The 20,525-nt window shown below is 48.7% G+C and overlaps 1 protein-coding gene across 8 annotated transcripts in view; it reads right to left on the bottom strand.

The window, feature by feature from the left end:
- LOC129837541 (nucleoporin SEH1-like) overlaps positions 1-20,525 on the bottom strand; it is a 168,329-nt gene that overhangs the window by 97,317 nt on the left and 50,487 nt on the right. For 6 of the 8 annotated variants that reach the window (XM_055903815.1, XM_055903814.1, XM_055903813.1 and 3 more), the window contains exons 14-20: positions 19,306-19,449; positions 17,658-17,947; positions 15,863-16,004; positions 8,404-8,994; positions 7,178-8,281; positions 1,691-1,817; positions 1,375-1,549 (exon numbers count right to left, since the gene is read on the bottom strand). In XM_055903815.1, coding sequence (XP_055759790.1) covers positions 1,375-1,549; positions 1,691-1,817; positions 7,178-8,281; positions 8,404-8,994; positions 15,863-16,004; positions 17,658-17,947; positions 19,306-19,449 — 2,573 coding nt within the window. The remainder of the gene's footprint in view (positions 1-1,374; positions 1,550-1,690; positions 1,818-7,177; positions 8,282-8,403; positions 8,995-15,862; positions 16,005-17,657; positions 17,948-19,305; positions 19,450-20,525) is intronic. The other 2 variants (XM_055903817.1, XM_055903818.1) reach the window with 2 other exon arrangements.

The following is a 20,525-nucleotide window of genomic DNA, read 5'->3' on the forward strand; positions in this document are numbered from 1 at the left end:
GTTAATTCCTTCATGTAGTAACTCCGCTACATGACATCGCTAGCTGAGTTTTTCCCCAGGCAGATGACCGTCATTCAACTTAACATTGTGCAACAACAAATCAAGACAAGCACCCAAAACTCAAGGTGACTTTACCTCTGTTCTCTGATATTGAGAGATAGAGCGCCTTCAGGAAGTATTCACACCCCTTTGACTTTTTCCACAAAATACTTTTGTAAATGTTGAAGTGGAAGAAAAATGGGAACATTTGTAAAACGTTTCTGAAAAATGAAAACACTAATATATGTTGCCTAGATATGTATTCAACTCATGTGGACAGTGATTACTGCTGTGAGTCTTTCTGGGTAAATTCATGTCGACAGTGATTACTGCTGTGAGTCTTTCTGGGTAAATTCATGTGGACAGTGATTACTGCTGTGAGGCTTTCTGGGTAAATTCATGTGGACAGTGATTACTGCTGTGAGGCTTTCTGGGTAAATTCATGTGGACAGTGATTACTGCTGTGAGTCTTTCTGGGTAAATTCATGTCGACAGTGATTACTGCTGTGAGTCTTTCTGGGTAAATTCATGTCGACAGTGATTACTGCTGTGAGGCTTTCTGGGTAAATTCATGTCGACAGTGATTACTGCTGTGAGTCTTTCTGGGTAAATTCATGTGGACAGTGATTACTGCTGTGAGGCTTTCTGGGTAAATTCTAAGAGCGTTCCAACACCTGGATTGTAAAACATTGGCCCATTCTTCTTCGTGTTCTGTCAAATGGACAGCTGTGCTGTCATGCCTACTATACCTTGTGTCTGTCATGCCTACTATACCTTGTGTCTGTCATGCCTACTATACCTTGTGTCTGTCATGCCTACTATACCTTGTGTCTGTCATGTCTACTATACCTTGTGTCTGTCATGTCTACTATACCTTGTGTCTGTCATGTCTACTATACCTTGTGTCTGTCATGTCTACTATACCTTGTGTCTGTCATGCCTACTATACCTTGTGTCTGTCATGCCTACTATACCTTGTGTCTGTCAGGTGTTGGGATGCTGTCATGCCTACTATACCTTGTGTCTGTCATGCCTACTATACCTTGTGTCTGTCATGCCTACTATACCTTGTGTCTGTCATGCCTACTATACCTTGTGTCTGTCATGCCTACTATACCTTGTGTCTGTCATGTCTACTATACCTTGTGTCTGTCATGTCTACTATACCTTGTGTCTGTCATGCCTACTATACCTTGTGTCTGTCATGCCTACTATACCTTGTGTCTGTCAGGTGTTGGGATGCTGTCATGCCTACTATACCTTGTGTCTGTCATGCCTACTATACCTTGTGTCTGTCATGCCTACTATACCTTGTGTCTGTCATGCCTACTATACCTTGTGTCTGTCCGGTGTCGGGAAGCCGGTGCTGTTGAGAGCCGTGCTGTCATTCAGAGAGATGTACGTCAGTCTGCTGAGGCTGGGACTGGAACAGCTCCACTCAGACTGGGGAGGAGTGAGATCACTGGGAGGTCTCCTGTCCCCTACCCTGGAGGAGGGGGGAGAGACAGTCCTGGAGAGGCACCAGAGACCAGAGAGAAATAGAAGATTTAGGATAAACTGCAACTAGGAGGTACACAGTAGAGGGCAACAACCTGACACATCTGATTGATTTAATCATTGATGGATTGATTGATTTGAAGCAGCAGTGTACCCTTCTTGGCTGGGGAAGGAGGTCTGTGAGGGGGAGGAGTGGGTGAGAGGAGAGGTGGAGGGTCTGAAGGTACACTGGCTCTGCTCTGGGCCTCCGGCATGATGCATAGGAGTACCTGGAAACACATCTGTAGAGAACAATACATTACTATCCACCACCTGACCAGGACATTAATACATTACTATCCACCACCTGACCAGGACATTAATACAACACATTACTATCCATCACCAGGACATTAATACAACACATTACTATCCACCACCAGAACATTAATACAACACATTACTATCCACCACCACCAGGACATTAATACAACACATTACTATCCACCACCTGACCAGGACATTAATACAACACATTACTATCCACCACCTGACCAGGACATTAATACATTACTATCCACCACCTGACCAGGACATTAATACAACACATTACTATCCATCACCAGGACATTAATACAACACATTACTATCCACCACCAGGACATTAATACATTACTATCCACCACCTGACCAGGACATTAATACAACACATTACTATCCACCACCTGACCAGGACATTAATACAACACATTACTATCCATCACCTGACCAGGACATTAATACAACACATTACTATCCACCACCAGGACATTAATACAACACATTACTATCCACCACCAGGACATTAATACAACACATTACTATCCACCACCACCAGGACATTAATACAACACATTACTATCCATCACCTGACCAGGACATTAATACAACACATTACTATCCATCACCTGACCAGGACATTAATACAACACATTACTATCCACCACCAGGACATTAATACAACACATTACTATCCACCACCAGGACATTAATACATTACTATCCACCACCTGACCAGGACATTAATACAACACATTACTATCCACCACCTGACCAGGACATTAATACAACACATTACTATCCACCACCAGGACATTAATACAACACATTACTATCCACCACCAGAACATTAATACAACACATTACTATCCACCACCAGGACATTAATACAACACATTACTATCCACCACCAGGACATTAATACAACACATTACTATCCACCACCAGAACATTAATACAACACATTACTATCCACCACCAGGACATTAATACAACACATTACTATCCACCACCAGAACATTAATACAACACATTACTATCCACCACCTGACCAGGACATTAATACAACACATTACTATCCACCACCTGACCAGGACATTAATACAACACATTACTATCCATCACCTGACCAGGACATTAATACAACACATTACTATCCACCACCAGGACATTAATACAACACATTACTATCCACCACCAGGACATTAATACAACACATTACTATCCACCACCTGACCAGGACATTAATACAACACATTACTATCCACCACCAGGACATTAATACACCACATTACTATCCACCACCAGGACATTAATACAACACATTACTATCCACCACCAGGACATTAATACAACACATTACTATCCACCACCAGAACATTAATACAACACATTACTATCCACCACCTGACCAGGACATTAATACATTACTATCCACCACCTGACCAGGACATTAATACAACACATTACTATCCACCACCTGACCAGGACATTAATACAACACATTACTATCCATCACCTGACCAGGACATTAATACATTACTATCCACCACCTGACCAGGACATTAATACAACACATTACTATCCATCACCTGACCAGGACATTAATACATTACTATCCACCACCTGACCAGGACATTAATACAACACATTACTATCCACCACCTGACCAGGACATTAATACAACACATTACTATCCACCACCTGACCAGGACATTAATACAACACATTACTATCCACCACCAGGACATTAATACAACACATTACTATCCACCACCAGGACATTAATACAACACATTACTATCCACCACCAGAACATTAATACAACACATTACTATCCACCACCAGGACATTAATACAACACATTACTATCCACCACCTGACCAGGACATTAATACAACACATTACTATCCACCACCTGACCAGGACATTAATACAACACATTACTATCCACCACCTGACCAGGACATTAATACAACACATTACTATCCATCACCTGACCAGGACATTAATACAACACATTACTATCCACCACCTGACCAGGACATTAATACAACACATTACTATCCACCACCTGACCAGGACATTAATACATTACTATCCACCACCTGACCAGGACATTAATACAACACATTACTATCCACCACCTGACCAGGACATTAATACAACACATTACTATCCACCACCAGGACATTAATACAACACATTACTATCCACCACCAGGACATTAATACAACACATTACTATCCACCACCTGACCAGGACATTAATACATTACTATCCACCACCTGACCAGGACATTAATACAACACATTACTATCCACCACCTGACCAGGACATTAATACAACACATTACTATCCACCACCTGACCAGGACATTAATACAACACATTACTATCCATCACCTGACCAGGACATTAATACAACACATTACTATCCATCACCAGGACCAGGACATTAATACAACACATTACTATCCACCACCTGACCAGGAGATTAATACAACACATTACTATCCATCACCAGGACATTAATACAACACATTACTATCCACCACCTGACCAGGACATTAATACAACACATTACTATCCATCACCAGGACATTAATACAACACATTACTATCCACCACCTGACCAGGAGATTAATACAACACATTACTATCCATCACCTGACCAGGACATTAATACAACACATTACTATCCACCACCTGACCAGGACATTAATACAACACATTACTATCCACCACCTGACCAGGACATTAATACATTACTATCCACCACCTGACCAGGACATTAATACAACACATTACTATCCATCACCTGACCAGGACATTAATACATTACTATCCACCACCTGACCAGGACATTAATACACCACATTACTATCCATCACCAGGACATTAATACAACACACTACTATCCATCACCTGACCAGGACATTAATACAACACATTACTATCCACCACCAGGACATTAATACAACACATTACTATCCACCACCTGACCAGGATATTAATACAACACATTACTATCCACCACCTGACCAGGACATTAATACAACACATTACTATCCATCACCTGACCAGGACATTAATACAACACATTACTATCCACCACCAGGACATTAATACAACACATTACTATCCACCACCTGACCAGGACATTAATACAACACATTACTATCCACCACCTGACCAGGACATTAATACAACACATTACTATCCATCACCTGACCAGGACATTAATACAACACATTACTATCCACCACCTGACCAGGACATTAATACAACACATTACTATCCATCACCTGACCAGGACATTAATACAACACATTACTATCCACCACCTGACCAGGACATTAATACAACACATTACTATCCACCACCAGGACATTAATACAACACATTACTATCCACCACCAGGACATTAATACAACACATTACTATCCACCACCAGGACATTAATACAACACATTACTATCCACCACCTGACCAGGACATTAATACAACACATTACTATCCACCACCTGACCAGGACATTAATACAACACATTACTATCCATCACCTGACCAGGACATTAATACAACACATTACTATCCACCACCTGACCAGGACATTAATACAACACATTACTATCCATCACCTGACCAGGACATTAATACAACACATTACTATCCACCACCTGACCAGGACATTAATACAACACATTACTATCCACCACCAGGACATTAATACAACACATTACTATCCACCACCAGGACATTAATACAACACATTACTATCCACCACCAGGACATTAATACAACACATTACTATCCACCACCTGACCAGGACATTAATACAACACATTACTATCCACCACCTGACCAGGACATTAATACAACACATTACTATCCACCACCTGACCAGGACATTAATACAACACATTACTATCCACCACCAGGACATTAATACAACACATTACTATCCACCACCTGACCAGGACATTAATACATTACTATCCACCACCAGGACATTAATACAACACATTACTATCCACCACCAGGACATTAATACATTACTATACACCACCAGGACATTAATACAACACATTACTATCCATCACCAGGACATTAATACAACACATTACTATCCACCACCTGACCAGGACATTAATACAACACATTACTATCCACCACCTGACCAGGACATTAATACAACACATTACTATCCACCACCTGACCAGGACATTAATACAACACATTACTATCCACCACCTGACCAGGACATTAATACAACACATTACTATCCATCACCTGACCAGGACATTAATACAACACATTACTATCCACCACCAGGACATTAATACAACACATTACTATCCACCACCTGACCAGGACATTAATACAACACATTACTATCCACCACCTGACCAGGACATTAATACAACACATTACTATCCACCACCAGGACATTAATACACCACATTACTATCCACCACCAGGACATTAATACAACACATTACTATCCACCACCTGACCAGGACATTAATACAACACATTACTATCCACCACCTGACCAGGACATTAATACAACACATTACTATCCACCACCTGACCAGGACATTAATACAACACATTACTATCCACCACCTGACCAGGACATTAATACAACACATTACTATCCACCACCAGGACATTAATACAACACATTACTATCCACCACCAGGACATTAATACAACACATTACTATCCACCACCAGGACATTAATACAACACATTACTATCCACCACCTGACCAGGACATTAATACATTACTATCCATCACCTGACCAGGACATTAATACATTACTATCCACCACCTGACCAGGACATTAATACAACACATTACTATCCATCACCAGGACATTAATACAACACATTACTATCCACCACCTGACCAGGACATTAATACAACACATTACTATCCACCACCAGGACATTAATACAACACATTACTATCCACCACCAGGACATTAATACAACACATTACTATCCACCACCTGACCAGGACATTAATACAACACATTACTATCCATCACCAGGACATTAATACAACACATTACTATCCACCACCTGACCAGGACATTAATACAATCCTTAACCAATTAACTAAATCCTCCTTTATCATTATCTGTAGAACACAAGACCAGGAAATCACCTCAAACTATAACCAACATTGAAAAACCTGAACCCAGTCGGAAGGACCAGGAACAAAATGGGATGGAAACTAAGCTAAGCTTCACAAACGTGTTTATTTCTTCTCTTAAATGATAAATGAGTTGAAGAACAGCTGAATAATGTGGTTGATTGGACCAGAGACTGACCGTCCGTCCTGTGGGCAGCAGCGGGCTGGGGGCTGTGACAGGCGGAAGTAAAACCAACACGTTTGGCCACAGCGCTGGGAGGAGCTTCTCCAACACTCTTCTCCAGGCCACTGGGGTTCTCCTGCTGGGCTGTACTGCTCCCTGTAGCGTGAGTCTTCACTGTGGTCCTCCTGGCTCTCTGGGAGGGGGATGTGATGTCTCTGAGGGACGGAGGCCCCGACAGACCCTTCCTCAGAACAGGGGAGGTCTTATGGCCTGGGGCAGCAGCTGAGGAGCAGTCCTCTACCTTCTGTGCTGGGGCAGCAGCTGAGGAGCAGTCCTCTACCTTCTGTGCTGGGGTGTTGTTAGGTGTTAGACGGACTGCTCCTAGTTCAGCCCCACCACTCTCTGTGTTGCTCAGTACACCAGCTGGCTGGGGCTCACTGTTATTCCCTGCGGACTTCCTGTCAGCAGCTGGTTTGGCTGTGGAGGAGGTGGTTGAGGAGAACTGACCAGAGACCACAGACCTCCTCCCTGGGTTACCAGACGCTGTTGGGATGGAGCTGGCCCTGGGACGGGGGATGGAACTCCTCCTCACCTCCGTCTTGTTAGCTGGTCCTGGTCCACTCTGGCCAGAACCTGGATGTAGCCCAGCAGAGACTGGACGGGTCGTAGCAGCAGGGTAACCTTGTGTCAAACCTGCCTTAGCCTCTATGCCAGAGGAGATAGCTCCATTGGTGCTAGCCTGGTATTCGGTAGCCTGGTGTTGATGAACCGAGCTCTCGTTCTCCACAGTAACAACAAGCGATGCGGCCTGGGACTTCCTGCGGGAGGAGTTGAGGCTGTCGGCCCAGCTGAGGAAGTCAAAGGTGTAGTGGGAGGAGCCTGACTGGTCGCTGTCGCTGCTGCTGGATACCTCTGTCTGCTTCAGGTACTTTTCAATGTCGAAGGCACTCAGGTCCCCGGCACAGTGGCTCCTCTGTAGAGTCTCCAGCAGGTCTCCGGCACAGTGGCTCCTCTGCAGTCTCTCCAGCATGATTCTCTGGTCCAGTTGAACCTGGTTAGGGCTGGGCTGGTCCAGTTGAACCTGGTTAGGGCTGTGTGTTTGTTCTTCCAGGACAGAGGCTGGGAATCAGAATCAAATCTCCTTTACATTTTTCATTAACTGGGTCTAGTGGTGCTGACAAACACAACAGACACACATAATTAAAGAGTAGAATTTCAGATGTAGTATGAATATGGGATACCTGGGTCTGGACCCGGCAGACCTTTCTGCTGTTGCCTCTGTATCCTACTCCTCTTTGACAGCTCCATGATCATGGCAGCCAGCTGGGAGGGTTCTGAGGAGATGGAGGCGTCTGCGATGGCCGAGGCGATAGTGCTGATAGACAGCGTGAGGTTAGACTGGTCTGTGCCGCTGCCGGGGCTGGGGCCCAGGCTGCCGGGGGAGGCTGAGGGAAGGCTCTGGCTGGGGGAGAGCAGGGCCTCGGGGAGGGGGGAGGCTGAGGGAAGGCTCTGGCTGGGGGAGAGCAGGGCCTCGGGGAGGGGGGAGGCTGAGGGAAGGGTCTGGCTGGGGGAGAGCAGGGCCTCGGGGAGGGGGGAGGCTGAGGGAAGGGTCTGGCTGGGGGAGAGCAGGGCCTCGGGGAGGGGGGAGGCTGAGGGAAGGCTCTGGCTGGGGGAGAGCAGGGCCTCGGGGAGGGGGGAGGCTGAGGGAAGGCTCTGGCTGGGGGAGAGCAGGGCCTCAGGGAGGCGGGAGGCTGATTCACAAGGCTCCGGCTCGTCATCTCCTGTAGGTGACACCCTGTCTGCAGCTGCCTCCACAGTCTTGTCCAAGTCCTCTACAAGAACAACACATTGGAAGGATCAACCACCATATGTGATACTCTGATTATGACTGATTTGAGTTTAAAATGAGGAATAAAGATGATGACTGATCAAGTAAGGAAAATTATGCCAAACCAAGTAAAAAGGTACTGGCCGGCCTCACAGTGGGAATCAGGAATAAGTGTCTTACTGGCTGGCCTCACAGTGGGAATCAGGAATAAGTGTCTTACTGGCTGGCCTCACAGTGGGAATCAGGAATAAGTGTCTTACTGGCTGGCCTCACAGCGGGAATCAGGAATAAGTGTCTTACTGGCTGGCCTCACAGTGGTTATCAAGAATAAGTGTCTTACTGGCTGGCCGGCCTCACAGTGGGAATCAGGAATAAGTGTCTTACTGGCTGGCCGGCCTCACAGTGGGAATCAGGAATAAGTGTCTTACTGGCTGGCCGGCCTCACAGTGGGAATCAGGAATAAGTGTCTTACTGGCTGGCCTCACAGCAGGAATCAGGAATAAGTGTCTTACTGGCTGGGCTGGCCGGCCTCACAGCGGGAATCAAGAATAAGTGTCTTACTGGCTGGCCGGCCTCACAGCAGGAATCAGGAATAAGTGTCTTACTGGCTGGCCGGCCTCACAGTGGGAATCAGGAATAAGTGTCTTACTGGCTGGGCAGGCCTCACAGTGGGAATCAGGAATAAGTGTCTTACTGGCTGGCCGGCCTCACAGTGGGAATCAGGAATAGGTGTCTTACTGGCTGGCCTCACAGTGGAAATCAGGAATAAGTGTCTTACTGGCTGGCCTCACAGCGGGAATCAGGAATAAGCGTCTTACTGGCTGGCCTGGCCGGACTCACAGTGGGAATCAGGAATAAGTGTCTTACTGGCTGGCCTCACAGTGGGAATCAGGAATAAGTGTCTTACTGGCTGGCCTGGCCGGCCACACAGTGGGAATCAAGAATAAGTGTCTTACTGGCTGGCCTCACAGTGGGAATCAGGAATAAGTGTCTTACTGGCTGGCCGGCCTCACAGTGGGAATCAGGAATAAGTGTCTTACTGGCTGGCCTCACAGTGGGAATCAGGAATAAGTGTTTTACTGGCTGGCCGGCCTCATAGTGGGAATCAGGAATAAGTGTCTTACTGGCTGGCCTGGCTGGCCTCACAGCGGGAATCAGGAATAAGTGTCTCACTGGCTGGCCGGCCTCACAGTGGGAATCAGGAATAAGTGTCTTACTGGCTGGCCTCACAGCGGGAATCAGGAATAAGTGTCTTACTGGCTGGCCGGCCTCACAGTGGGAATCAGGAATAAGTGTCTTACTGGCTGGCCTGGCTGGCCTCACAGCGGGAATCAGGAATAAGTGTCTTACTGGCCGGCCTCACGGCGGGAATCAGGAATAAGTGTCTTACTGGCCGGCCTCACGGCGGGAATCAGGAATAAGTGTCTTACTGGCTGGCCTCACAGCGGGAATCAGGAATAAGTGTCTTACTGGCTGGCCTCACAGTGGGAATCAGGAATAAGTGTCTTACTGGCTGGCCTCACAGTGGGAATCAGGAATAAGTGTCTTACTGGCTGGCCTGGCTAGCCTCACAGCGGGAATCAGGAATAAGTGTCTTACTGGCTGGCCTCACAGTGGGAATCAGGAATAAGTGTTTTACTGGCTGGCCGGCCTCACAGTGGGAATCAGGAATAAGTGTTTTACTGGCTGGCCGGCCTCACAGTGGGAATCAGGAATAGGTGTCTTACTGGCTGGCCGGCCTCACAGTGGGAATCAGGAATAAGTGTCTGGCTGGCCGGCCTCACAGTGGGAATCAGGATTAAGTGTCTTACTGGCTGGGCTGGCCTCACAGTGGGAATCAGGAATAAGTGTCTTACTGGCTGGGCTGGCCTCACAGTGGGAATCAGGAATAAGTGTCTTACTGGCTGGGCTGGCCTCACAGTGGGAATCAGGAATAAGTGTCTTACTGGCTGGGCTGGCCTCACAGTGGGAATCAGGAATAAGTGTCTTACTGGCTGGGCTGGCCTCACAGTGGGAATCAGGAATAAGTGTCTTACTGGCTGGGCTGGCCTCACAGTGGGAATCAGGAATAAGTGTCTTACTGGCCGGCCTCACAGTGGGAATCAGGAATAAATGTCTTATTGGCTGGGCTGGCCTCACAGTGGGAATCAGGAATTAGTGTCTTATTGGCTGGACTGGCCTCACAGTGGGAATCAGGAATAAGTGTCTTACTGGCCGGCCTCACAGTGGGAATCAGGAATAAGTGTCTTACTGGCTGGCCTCACAGTGGGAATCAGGAATAAGTGTCTTACTGGCTGGCCTCACAGCGGGAATCAGGAATAAGTGTCTTACTGGCTGGCCTCACAGTGGTTATCAAGAATAAGTGTCTTACTGGCTGGCCGGCCTCACAGTGGGAATCAGGAATAAGTGTCTTACTGGCTGGCCGGCCTCACAGTGGGAATCAGGAATAAGTGTCTTACTGGCTGGCCGGCCTCACAGTGGGAATCAGGAATAAGTGTCTTACTGGCTGGCCTCACAGCAGGAATCAGGAATAAGTGTCTTACTGGCTGGGCTGGCCGGCCTCACAGCGGGAATCAAGAATAAGTGTCTTACTGGCTGGCCGGCCTCACAGCAGGAATCAGGAATAAGTGTCTTACTGGCTGGCCGGCCTCACAGTGGGAATCAGGAATAAGTGTCTTACTGGCTGGGCAGGCCTCACAGTGGGAATCAGGAATAAGTGTCTTACTGGCTGGCCGGCCTCACAGTGGGAATCAGGAATAGGTGTCTTACTGGCTGGCCTCACAGTGGAAATCAGGAATAAGTGTCTTACTGGCTGGCCTCACAGCGGGAATCAGGAATAAGCGTCTTACTGGCTGGCCTGGCCGGACTCACAGTGGGAATCAGGAATAAGTGTCTTACTGGCTGGCCTCACAGTGGGAATCAGGAATAAGTGTCTTACTGGCTGGCCTGGCCGGCCACACAGTGGGAATCAAGAATAAGTGTCTTACTGGCTGGCCTCACAGTGGGAATCAGGAATAAGTGTCTTACTGGCTGGCCGGCCTCACAGTGGGAATCAGGAATAAGTGTCTTACTGGCTGGCCTCACAGTGGGAATCAGGAATAAGTGTTTTACTGGCTGGCCGGCCTCATAGTGGGAATCAGGAATAAGTGTCTTACTGGCTGGCCTGGCTGGCCTCACAGCGGGAATCAGGAATAAGTGTCTCACTGGCTGGCCGGCCTCACAGTGGGAATCAGGAATAAGTGTCTTACTGGCTGGCCTCACAGCGGGAATCAGGAATAAGTGTCTTACTGGCTGGCCGGCCTCACAGTGGGAATCAGGAATAAGTGTCTTACTGGCTGGCCTGGCTGGCCTCACAGCGGGAATCAGGAATAAGTGTCTTACTGGCTGGCCGGCCTCACAGCGGGAATCAGGAATAAGTGTCTTACTGGCCGGCCTCACGGCGGGAATCAGGAATAAGTGTCTTACTGGCCGGCCTCACGGCGGGAATCAGGAATAAGTGTCTTACTGGCTGGCCTCACAGCGGGAATCAGGAATAAGTGTCTTACTGGCTGGCCTCACAGTGGGAATCAGGAATAAGTGTCTTACTGGCTGGCCTCACAGTGGGAATCAGGAATAAGTGTCTTACTGGCTGGCCTGGCTAGCCTCACAGCGGGAATCAGGAATAAGTGTCTTACTGGCTGGCCTCACAGTGGGAATCAGGAATAAGTGTTTTACTGGCTGGCCGGCCTCACAGTGGGAATCAGGAATAAGTGTTTTACTGGCTGGCCGGCCTCACAGTGGGAATCAGGAATAGGTGTCTTACTGGCTGGCCGGCCTCACAGTGGGAATCAGGAATAAGTGTCTGGCTGGCCGGCCTCACAGTGGGAATCAGGATTAAGTGTCTTACTGGCTGGGCTGGCCTCACAGTGGGAATCAGGAATAAGTGTCTTACTGGCTGGGCTGGCCTCACAGTGGGAATCAGGAATAAGTGTCTTACTGGCTGGGCTGGCCTCACAGTGGGAATCAGGAATAAGTGTCTTACTGGCTGGGCTGGCCTCACAGTGGGAATCAGGAATAAGTGTCTTACTGGCTGGGCTGGCCTCACAGTGGGAATCAGGAATAAGTGTCTTACTGGCTGGGCTGGCCTCACAGTGGGAATCAGGAATAAGTGTCTTACTGGCCGGCCTCACAGTGGGAATCAGGAATAAATGTCTTATTGGCTGGGCTGGCCTCACAGTGGGAATCAGGAATTAGTGTCTTATTGGCTGGACTGGCCTCACAGTGGGAATCAGGAATAAGTGTCTTACTGGCCGGCCTCACAGTGGGAATCAGGAATAAGTGTCTTACTGGCCGGCCTCAGAGTGGGAATCAGGAATAAGTGTCTACTGGCTGGCCTCACAGTGGGAATCAGGAATAAGTGTCTTACTGGCTGGCCTCACAGTGGGAATCAGGAATAAGTGTTTTACTGGCTGGCCGGCCTCACAGTGGGAATCAGGAATAAGTGTTTTACTGGCTGGCCGGCCTCACAGTGGGAATCAGGAATAGGTGTCTTACTGGCTGGCCGGCCTCACAGTGGGAATCAGGAATAAGTGTCTGGCTGGCCGGCCTCACAGTGGGAATCAGGATTAAGTGTCTTACTGGCTGGGCTGGCCTCACAGTGGGAATCAGGAATAAGTGTCTTACTGGCTGGGCTGGCCTCACAGTGGGAATCAGGAATAAGTGTCTTACTGGCTGGGCTGGCCTCACAGTGGGAATCAGGAATAAGTGTCTTACTGGCTGGGCTGGCCTCACAGTGGGAATCAGGAATAAGTGTCTTACTGGCTGGGCTGGCCTCACAGTGGGAATCAGGAATAAGTGTCTTACTGGCTGGGCTGGCCTCACAGTGGGAATCAGGAATAAGTGTCTTACTGGCCGGCCTCACAGTGGGAATCAGGAATAAATGTCTTATTGGCTGGGCTGGCCTCACAGTGGGAATCAGGAATTAGTGTCTTATTGGCTGGACTGGCCTCACAGTGGGAATCAGGAATAAGTGTCTTACTGGCCGGCCTCACAGTGGGAATCAGGAATAAGTGTCTTACTGGCCGGCCTCAGAGTGGGAATCAGGAATAAGTGTCTACTGGCTGGCCTCACAGTGGGAATCAGGAATAAGTGTCTTACTGGCTGGCCTGGCTGGCCTCACAGTGGGAATCAGGAATAAGTGGCTTACTGGCTGGCCTCACAGTGGGAATCAGGAATAAGTGTCTTACTGGCTGGGCCGGCCTGACAGCGGGAATCAGGAATAAGTGTCTTACTGGCTGGGCCGGCCTCACAGCGGGAATCAGGAATAAGTGTCTAACTGGCTGGCCTGGCCGGCCTCACAGTGGGAATCAGGAATAAGTGTCTTACTGGCTGGCCTCACAGCGGGAATCAGGAATAAGTGTCTTACTGGCCGGCCTCACAGTGGGAATCAGGAATAAGTGTCTTACTGGCTGGGCTGGCCTCACAGTGGGAATCAGGAATAAGTGTCTTACTGGCTGGGCTGGCCTCACAGTGGGAATCAGGAATAAGTGTCTTACTGGCTGGGCTGGCCTGGCCTCACAGTGGGAATCAGGAATAAGTGTATTACTGGCTGGGCTGGCCTCACAGTGGGAATCAGGAATAAGTGTCTTACTGGCTGGGCTGGCCTCACAGTGGGAATCAGGAATAAGTGTCTTACTGGCTGGGCTGGCCTCACAGTGGGAATCAGGAATAAGTGTCTTACTGGCTGGGCTGGCCTCACAGTGGGAATCAGGAATAAGTGTCTTACTGGCTGGGCTGGCCTCACAGTGGGAATCAGGAATAAGTGTCTTACTGGCTGGGCTGGCCTCACAGTGGGAATCAGGAATAAGTGTCTTACTGGCTGGGCTGGCCTCACAGTGGGAATCAGGAATAAGTGTCTTACTGGCTGGGCTGGCCTCACAGTGGGAATCAGGAATAAGTGTCTTACTGGCCGGCCTGGCCTCACAGTGGGAATCAGGAATAAGTGTCTTACTGGCCGGCCTCACAGTGGGAATCAGGAATAAGTGTCTTATTGGCTGGGCTGGCCTCACAGTGGGAATCAGGAATAAGTGTCTTATTGGCTGGACTGGCCTCACAGTGGGAATCAGGAATAAGTGTCTTACTGGCCGGCCTCACAGTGGGAATCAGGAATAAGTGTCTTACTGGCCGGCCTCACAGTGGGAATCAGGAATAAGTGTCTTACTGGCCGGCCTCACAGTGGGAATCAGGAATAAGTGTCTTACTGGCTGGCCTCACAGTGGGAATCAGGAATAAGTGTCTTACTGGCTGGGCCGGCCTCACAGCGGGAATCAGGAATAAGTGTCTAACTGGCTGGCCTGGCCGGCCTCACAGCGGGAATCAGGAATAAGTGTCTAACTGGCTGGCCTGGCCGGCCTCACAGCGGGAATCAGGAATAAGTGTCTTACTGGCTGGCCTCACAGCGGGAATCAGGAATAAGTGTCTTACTGGCTGGCCTCACAGCGGGAATCAGGAATAAGTGTCTTACTGGCTGGCCTCACAGCGGGAATCAGGAATAAGTGTCTTACTGGCTGGCCTCACAGCGGGAATCAGGAATAAGTGTCTTACTGGCTGGCTTGGCCGGCCTCACAGCGGGAATCAGGAATACGTGTCTTACTGGCTGGGTTCACAGTGGGAATCAGGAATAAGTGTCTTACTGGCTGGCCTGGCTGGCCTCACAGTGGGAATCAGGAATAAGTGTCTTACTGGCTGGCCGGCCTCACAGTGGGAATCAGGAATAAGTGTCTTACTGGCTGGCCTGGCTGGCCTCACAGTGGGAATCAGGAATAAGTGTCTGGCTGGCCGGCCTCACAGTGGGAATCAGGAATAAGCATCTTGGACGTCCAAATGGTACGTACCTGTGTTCATGGTGTGGTCGTGGTCAGTGTGTGTGAGGGTATCGTTGTGGACCGAGCCGTCCTGAGACAGGAAGTCTGATGGTTGAATCAGAGGAAACGGTTCCCTCTTCTCTGGAGAGGTGATGACGTAACCAAACGACGGCTGGAGAGAAGATACAACAACAGACTGGTCAAGTCAGAAGGGTGATGATCACAGGCTTAAACCCTCAGTGGTAGGTCTCAAACATGGCTTCCCTACTGTCCCTACGCACCGCGGGCAGGTTTCCCGGACCAAAGCCTCGTATTCCTCAACTAAAAGGACACCAACCCTACTGTCCCTACGCACCGCGGGCAGGTTTCCCGGACCGAAGCCTCGTATTCCTCAACTAAAAGGACACCAACCCTACTGTCCCTACGCACCGCGGGCAGGTTTCCCGGACCGAAGCCTCGTATTCCTCAACTAAAAGGACACCAACCCTACTGTCCCTACGCACCGCGGGCAGGTTTCCCGGACCGAAGCCTCGTATTCCTCAACTAAAAGGACACCAACCCTACTGTCCCTACGCACCGCGGGCAGGTTTCCCGGACCGAAGCCTCGTATTCCTCAACTAAAAGGACACCAACCCTACTGTCCCTACGCACCGCGGGCAGGTTTCCCGGACCGAAGCCTCGTATTCCTCAACTAAAAGGACACCAACCCTACTGTCCCTACGCACCGCGGGCAGGTTTCCCGGACCGAAGCCTCGTATTCCTCAACTAAAAGGACACCAACCCTACTGTCCCTACGCACCGCGGGCAGGTTTCCCGGACCGAAGCCTCGTATTCCTCAACTAAAAGGACACCAACCCTACTGCCCCTACGCACCGCGGGCAGGTTTCCCGGACCGAAGCCACGTATTCCTCTAACTAAAAGGACACCAACCCTACTGTCCCTACGCACCGCGGGCAGGTTTCCCGGACCGAAGCCTCGTATTCCTCAACTAAAAGGACACCAACCCTACTGTCCCTACGCACCGCGGGCAGGTTTCCCGGACCGAAGCCTCGTATTCCTCAACTAAAAGGACACCAACCCTACTGTCCCTACGCACCGCGGGCAGGTCTCCCGGACCGAAGCCTCGTATTCCTCAACTAAAAGGACACCAACCCTACTGTCCCTACGCACCGCGGGCAGGTCTCCCAGACCGAAGCCTCGTATTCCTCAACTAAAAGGACACCAACCCTACTGTCCCTACGCACCGCGGGCAGGTCTCCCGGACCGAAGCCTCGTATTCCTCAACTAAAAGGACACCAACCCTACTGTCCCTACGCACCGCGGGCAGGTTTCCCGGACCAAAGCCTCGTATTCCTCAACTAAAAGGACACCAACCCTACTGTCCCTACGCACCGCGGGCAGGTTTCCCGGACCGAAGCCTCGTATTCCTCAACTAAAAGGACACCAACCCTACTGTCCCTACGCACCGCGGGCAGGTTTCCCAGACCGAAGCCTCGTATTCCTCAACTAAAAGGACACCAACCCTACTGTCCCTACGCACCGCGGGCAGGTTTCCCGGACCGAAGCCTCGTATTCCTCAACTAAAAGGACACCAACCCTACTGTCCCTACGCACCGCGGGCAGGTTTCCCGGACCGAAGCCTCGTATTCCTCAACTAAAAGGACACCAACCCTACTGTCCCTACGCACCGCGTGCAGGTTTCCCGGACCAAAGCCTCGTATTCCTCAACTAAAAGGACACCAACCCTCAGAGACTACGTGAATATTGAAAGAGCAGAGCAGTGGCTGCAGAGCGGCGTTGATAGGACATTGAACAAGTCCCATACCCGTTTGACTGTATCGTCCTCCCGGTCGTCCCCTAGACAGCCCAGGGCCTCAGAGCGCTGCTGGAAGAAGGTCCCCAGAGACAGACGGAGGTAGCTCTGGTTCCCTCTGTCCAGCTCCTGGGACACCTGGCTGGCCCTCATCAGGATGTGGCTGCTGGCTGGGAGTCTCCAGGACGTGTCAGATAGGAGACCTGGGCTGGTGGAGGCAGGCTCCATCACCTCCTCCTGCATGAACTGGTTCTCCTTCTCAAACTCCTTCTGGTCCTCTATGATCTTATCTATGGCGTTACCTGGAACACAATAACACAGGACAACTGGTGATCTGTCTATGGTGTTACCTGGAACACAAGGCTGATACTAACCCCCAACTAAACGCTAGGCTGATACTAACCCCCCCGGCTGTACCAAACGCTAGGCTGATACTAACCCCCCCGGCTGTACCAAACCAAACGCTAGGCTGATACTAACCCCCCCGGCTGTACCAAACCAAACGCTAGGCTGATACTAACCCCCCGGCTGTACCAAACTAAACACTAGGCTGATACTAACCCCCCACTGTACCAAACTAAACGCAAGGCTGATATTAACCCCCCCGGCTGTACCAAACTAAACGCTAGGCTGATATTAACCCCCCCGGCTGTACCAAACTAACCGCTAGGCTGATACTAACCCCCCGGCTGTACCAAACTAAACGCTAGGCTGATCCTAACCCTGATACTAACTAAGCAACATGATATTCTGACAAGGCACGGTGATCATTTGGGACAGCAGCATGATATTCTGACGAGGCACGGTGATCATTTGGGACAGCAACATGATATTCTGATGAGGCACGGTGATCATTTGGGACAGCAACATGATATTCTGACGAGGCACAGTGATCATTTGGGACAGCAGGATGATATTCTGACGAGGCACAGTGATCATTTGGGACAGCAACATGATATTCTGACGAGGCACGGTGATCATTTGGGACAGCAACATTCTGACGAGGCACGGTGATCATTCGGGACAGCAACATTCTGACGAGGCACGGTGATCATTCGGGACAGCAACATGATATTCTGACGAGGCACGGTGATCATTCGGGATAGCAACATGATATTCTGACGAGGCACGGTGATCATTTGGGACAGCAACATGATATTCTGACGAGGCACGGTGATCATTTGGGACAGCAACATGATATTCTGACGAGGCACGGTGATCATTTGGGACAGCAACATGATATTCTGACGAGGCACGGTGATCATTTGGGACAGCAACATTCTGACGAGGCACGGTGATCATTTGGGACAGGAACATGATATTCTGACGAGGCACGGTGATCATTTGGGACAGCAACATTCTGACGAGGCACGGTGATCATTTGGGACAGGAACATGATATTCTGACGAGGCACGGTGATCATTTGGGACAGCAACATGATATTCTGACGAGGCACGGTGATCATTTGGGACAGCAACATGATATTCTGACGAGGCACGGTGATCATTTGGGACAGCAACATTCTGTCCCAAATCTTTCGTACCGACATTACGGTGTGGAACACCCAACACCTAGTTATCATGACCAAAGGAACAATACACAAATCCCTATTTCCATTTCCAGCTAAAAAGAACAGTTTGCCAATAACTCCTCTACTTACTGCCTGGAACGAAGTCCTCAGCCTGGAACTGGTCTGCTACCTCCGGCAGCTGGTGTCCATCCACCTCCTTCTCAAAGGACGAGTAGTAAGCCAGATCAGTCACCCACTTCCCCTCCTCGTTCTGGTAGACCACACTGTGAGAGGCTGGATCACAGACACACAGGGAGGACAATGAAACACAAACCTGATGGAGACCCCTGTTCTGTAAACCCAGGTACCAGTGAGGATTTACTACAGCTGGACAACTTGGTACAGCTGTTAAGTCATTAACAATAAAATAAGACAATTGTTTTCATGTCATCGCACTTTTCTGTCCATGAATTTATAGCAGTGTAAGTTGTTACATCATATATTAAGCATCAGTTAAATTAGATATTAAACATGAACCCTGTAAGGATCCTGGATCTAGTTGATTAGATATTAAACATGACCCCTGAAAGGATCCTGGATCTAGTTGATTAGATATTAAACATGACCCCTGAAAGGATCCTGGATCTAGTTGATTAGATATTAAACATGACCCCTGTAAGGATCCTGGATCTAGTTGATTAGATATTAAACATGACCCCTGTAAGGATCCTGGATCTAGTTGATTAGATATTAAACATGACCCCTGAAAGGATCCTGGATCTAGTTGATTAGATATTAAACATGAACCCTGTAAGGATCCTGGATCTAGTTGATTAGATATTAAACATGACCCCTGAAAGGATCCTGGATCTAGTTGATTAGATATTAAACATGAACCCTGTAAGGATCCTGGATCTAGTTGATTAGATATTAAACATGACCCCTGTAAGGATCCTGGATCTAGTTGACTAGATATTAAACATGACCCCTGTAAGGATCCTGGATCTAGTTGGTACATCCGATATTAAACATGACCCCTGTAAGGATCCTGGATCTAGTTGGTACATCCGATATTAAAACATGACCCCTGTAAGGATCCTGGATCTAGTTGACTAGATATGAAACATGACCCCTGTAAGGATCCTGGATCTAGTTGACTAGATATGAAACATGACCCCTGTAAGGATCCTGGATCTAGTTGACTAGATATTAAAACATGACCCCTGTAAGGATCCTGGATCTAGTTGACTAGATATGAAACATGACCCCTGTAAGGATCCTGGATCTAGTTGACTAGATATGAAACATAACCCCTGTAAGGATCCTGGATCTAGTTGACTAGATATGAAACATAACCCCTGTAAGGATCC

The sequence above is a fragment of the Salvelinus fontinalis genome, chromosome 38 (genome assembly GCF_029448725.1).
Source record: "Salvelinus fontinalis isolate EN_2023a chromosome 38, ASM2944872v1, whole genome shotgun sequence".
Lineage (NCBI taxonomy): Eukaryota > Metazoa > Chordata > Actinopteri > Salmoniformes > Salmonidae > Salvelinus > Salvelinus fontinalis.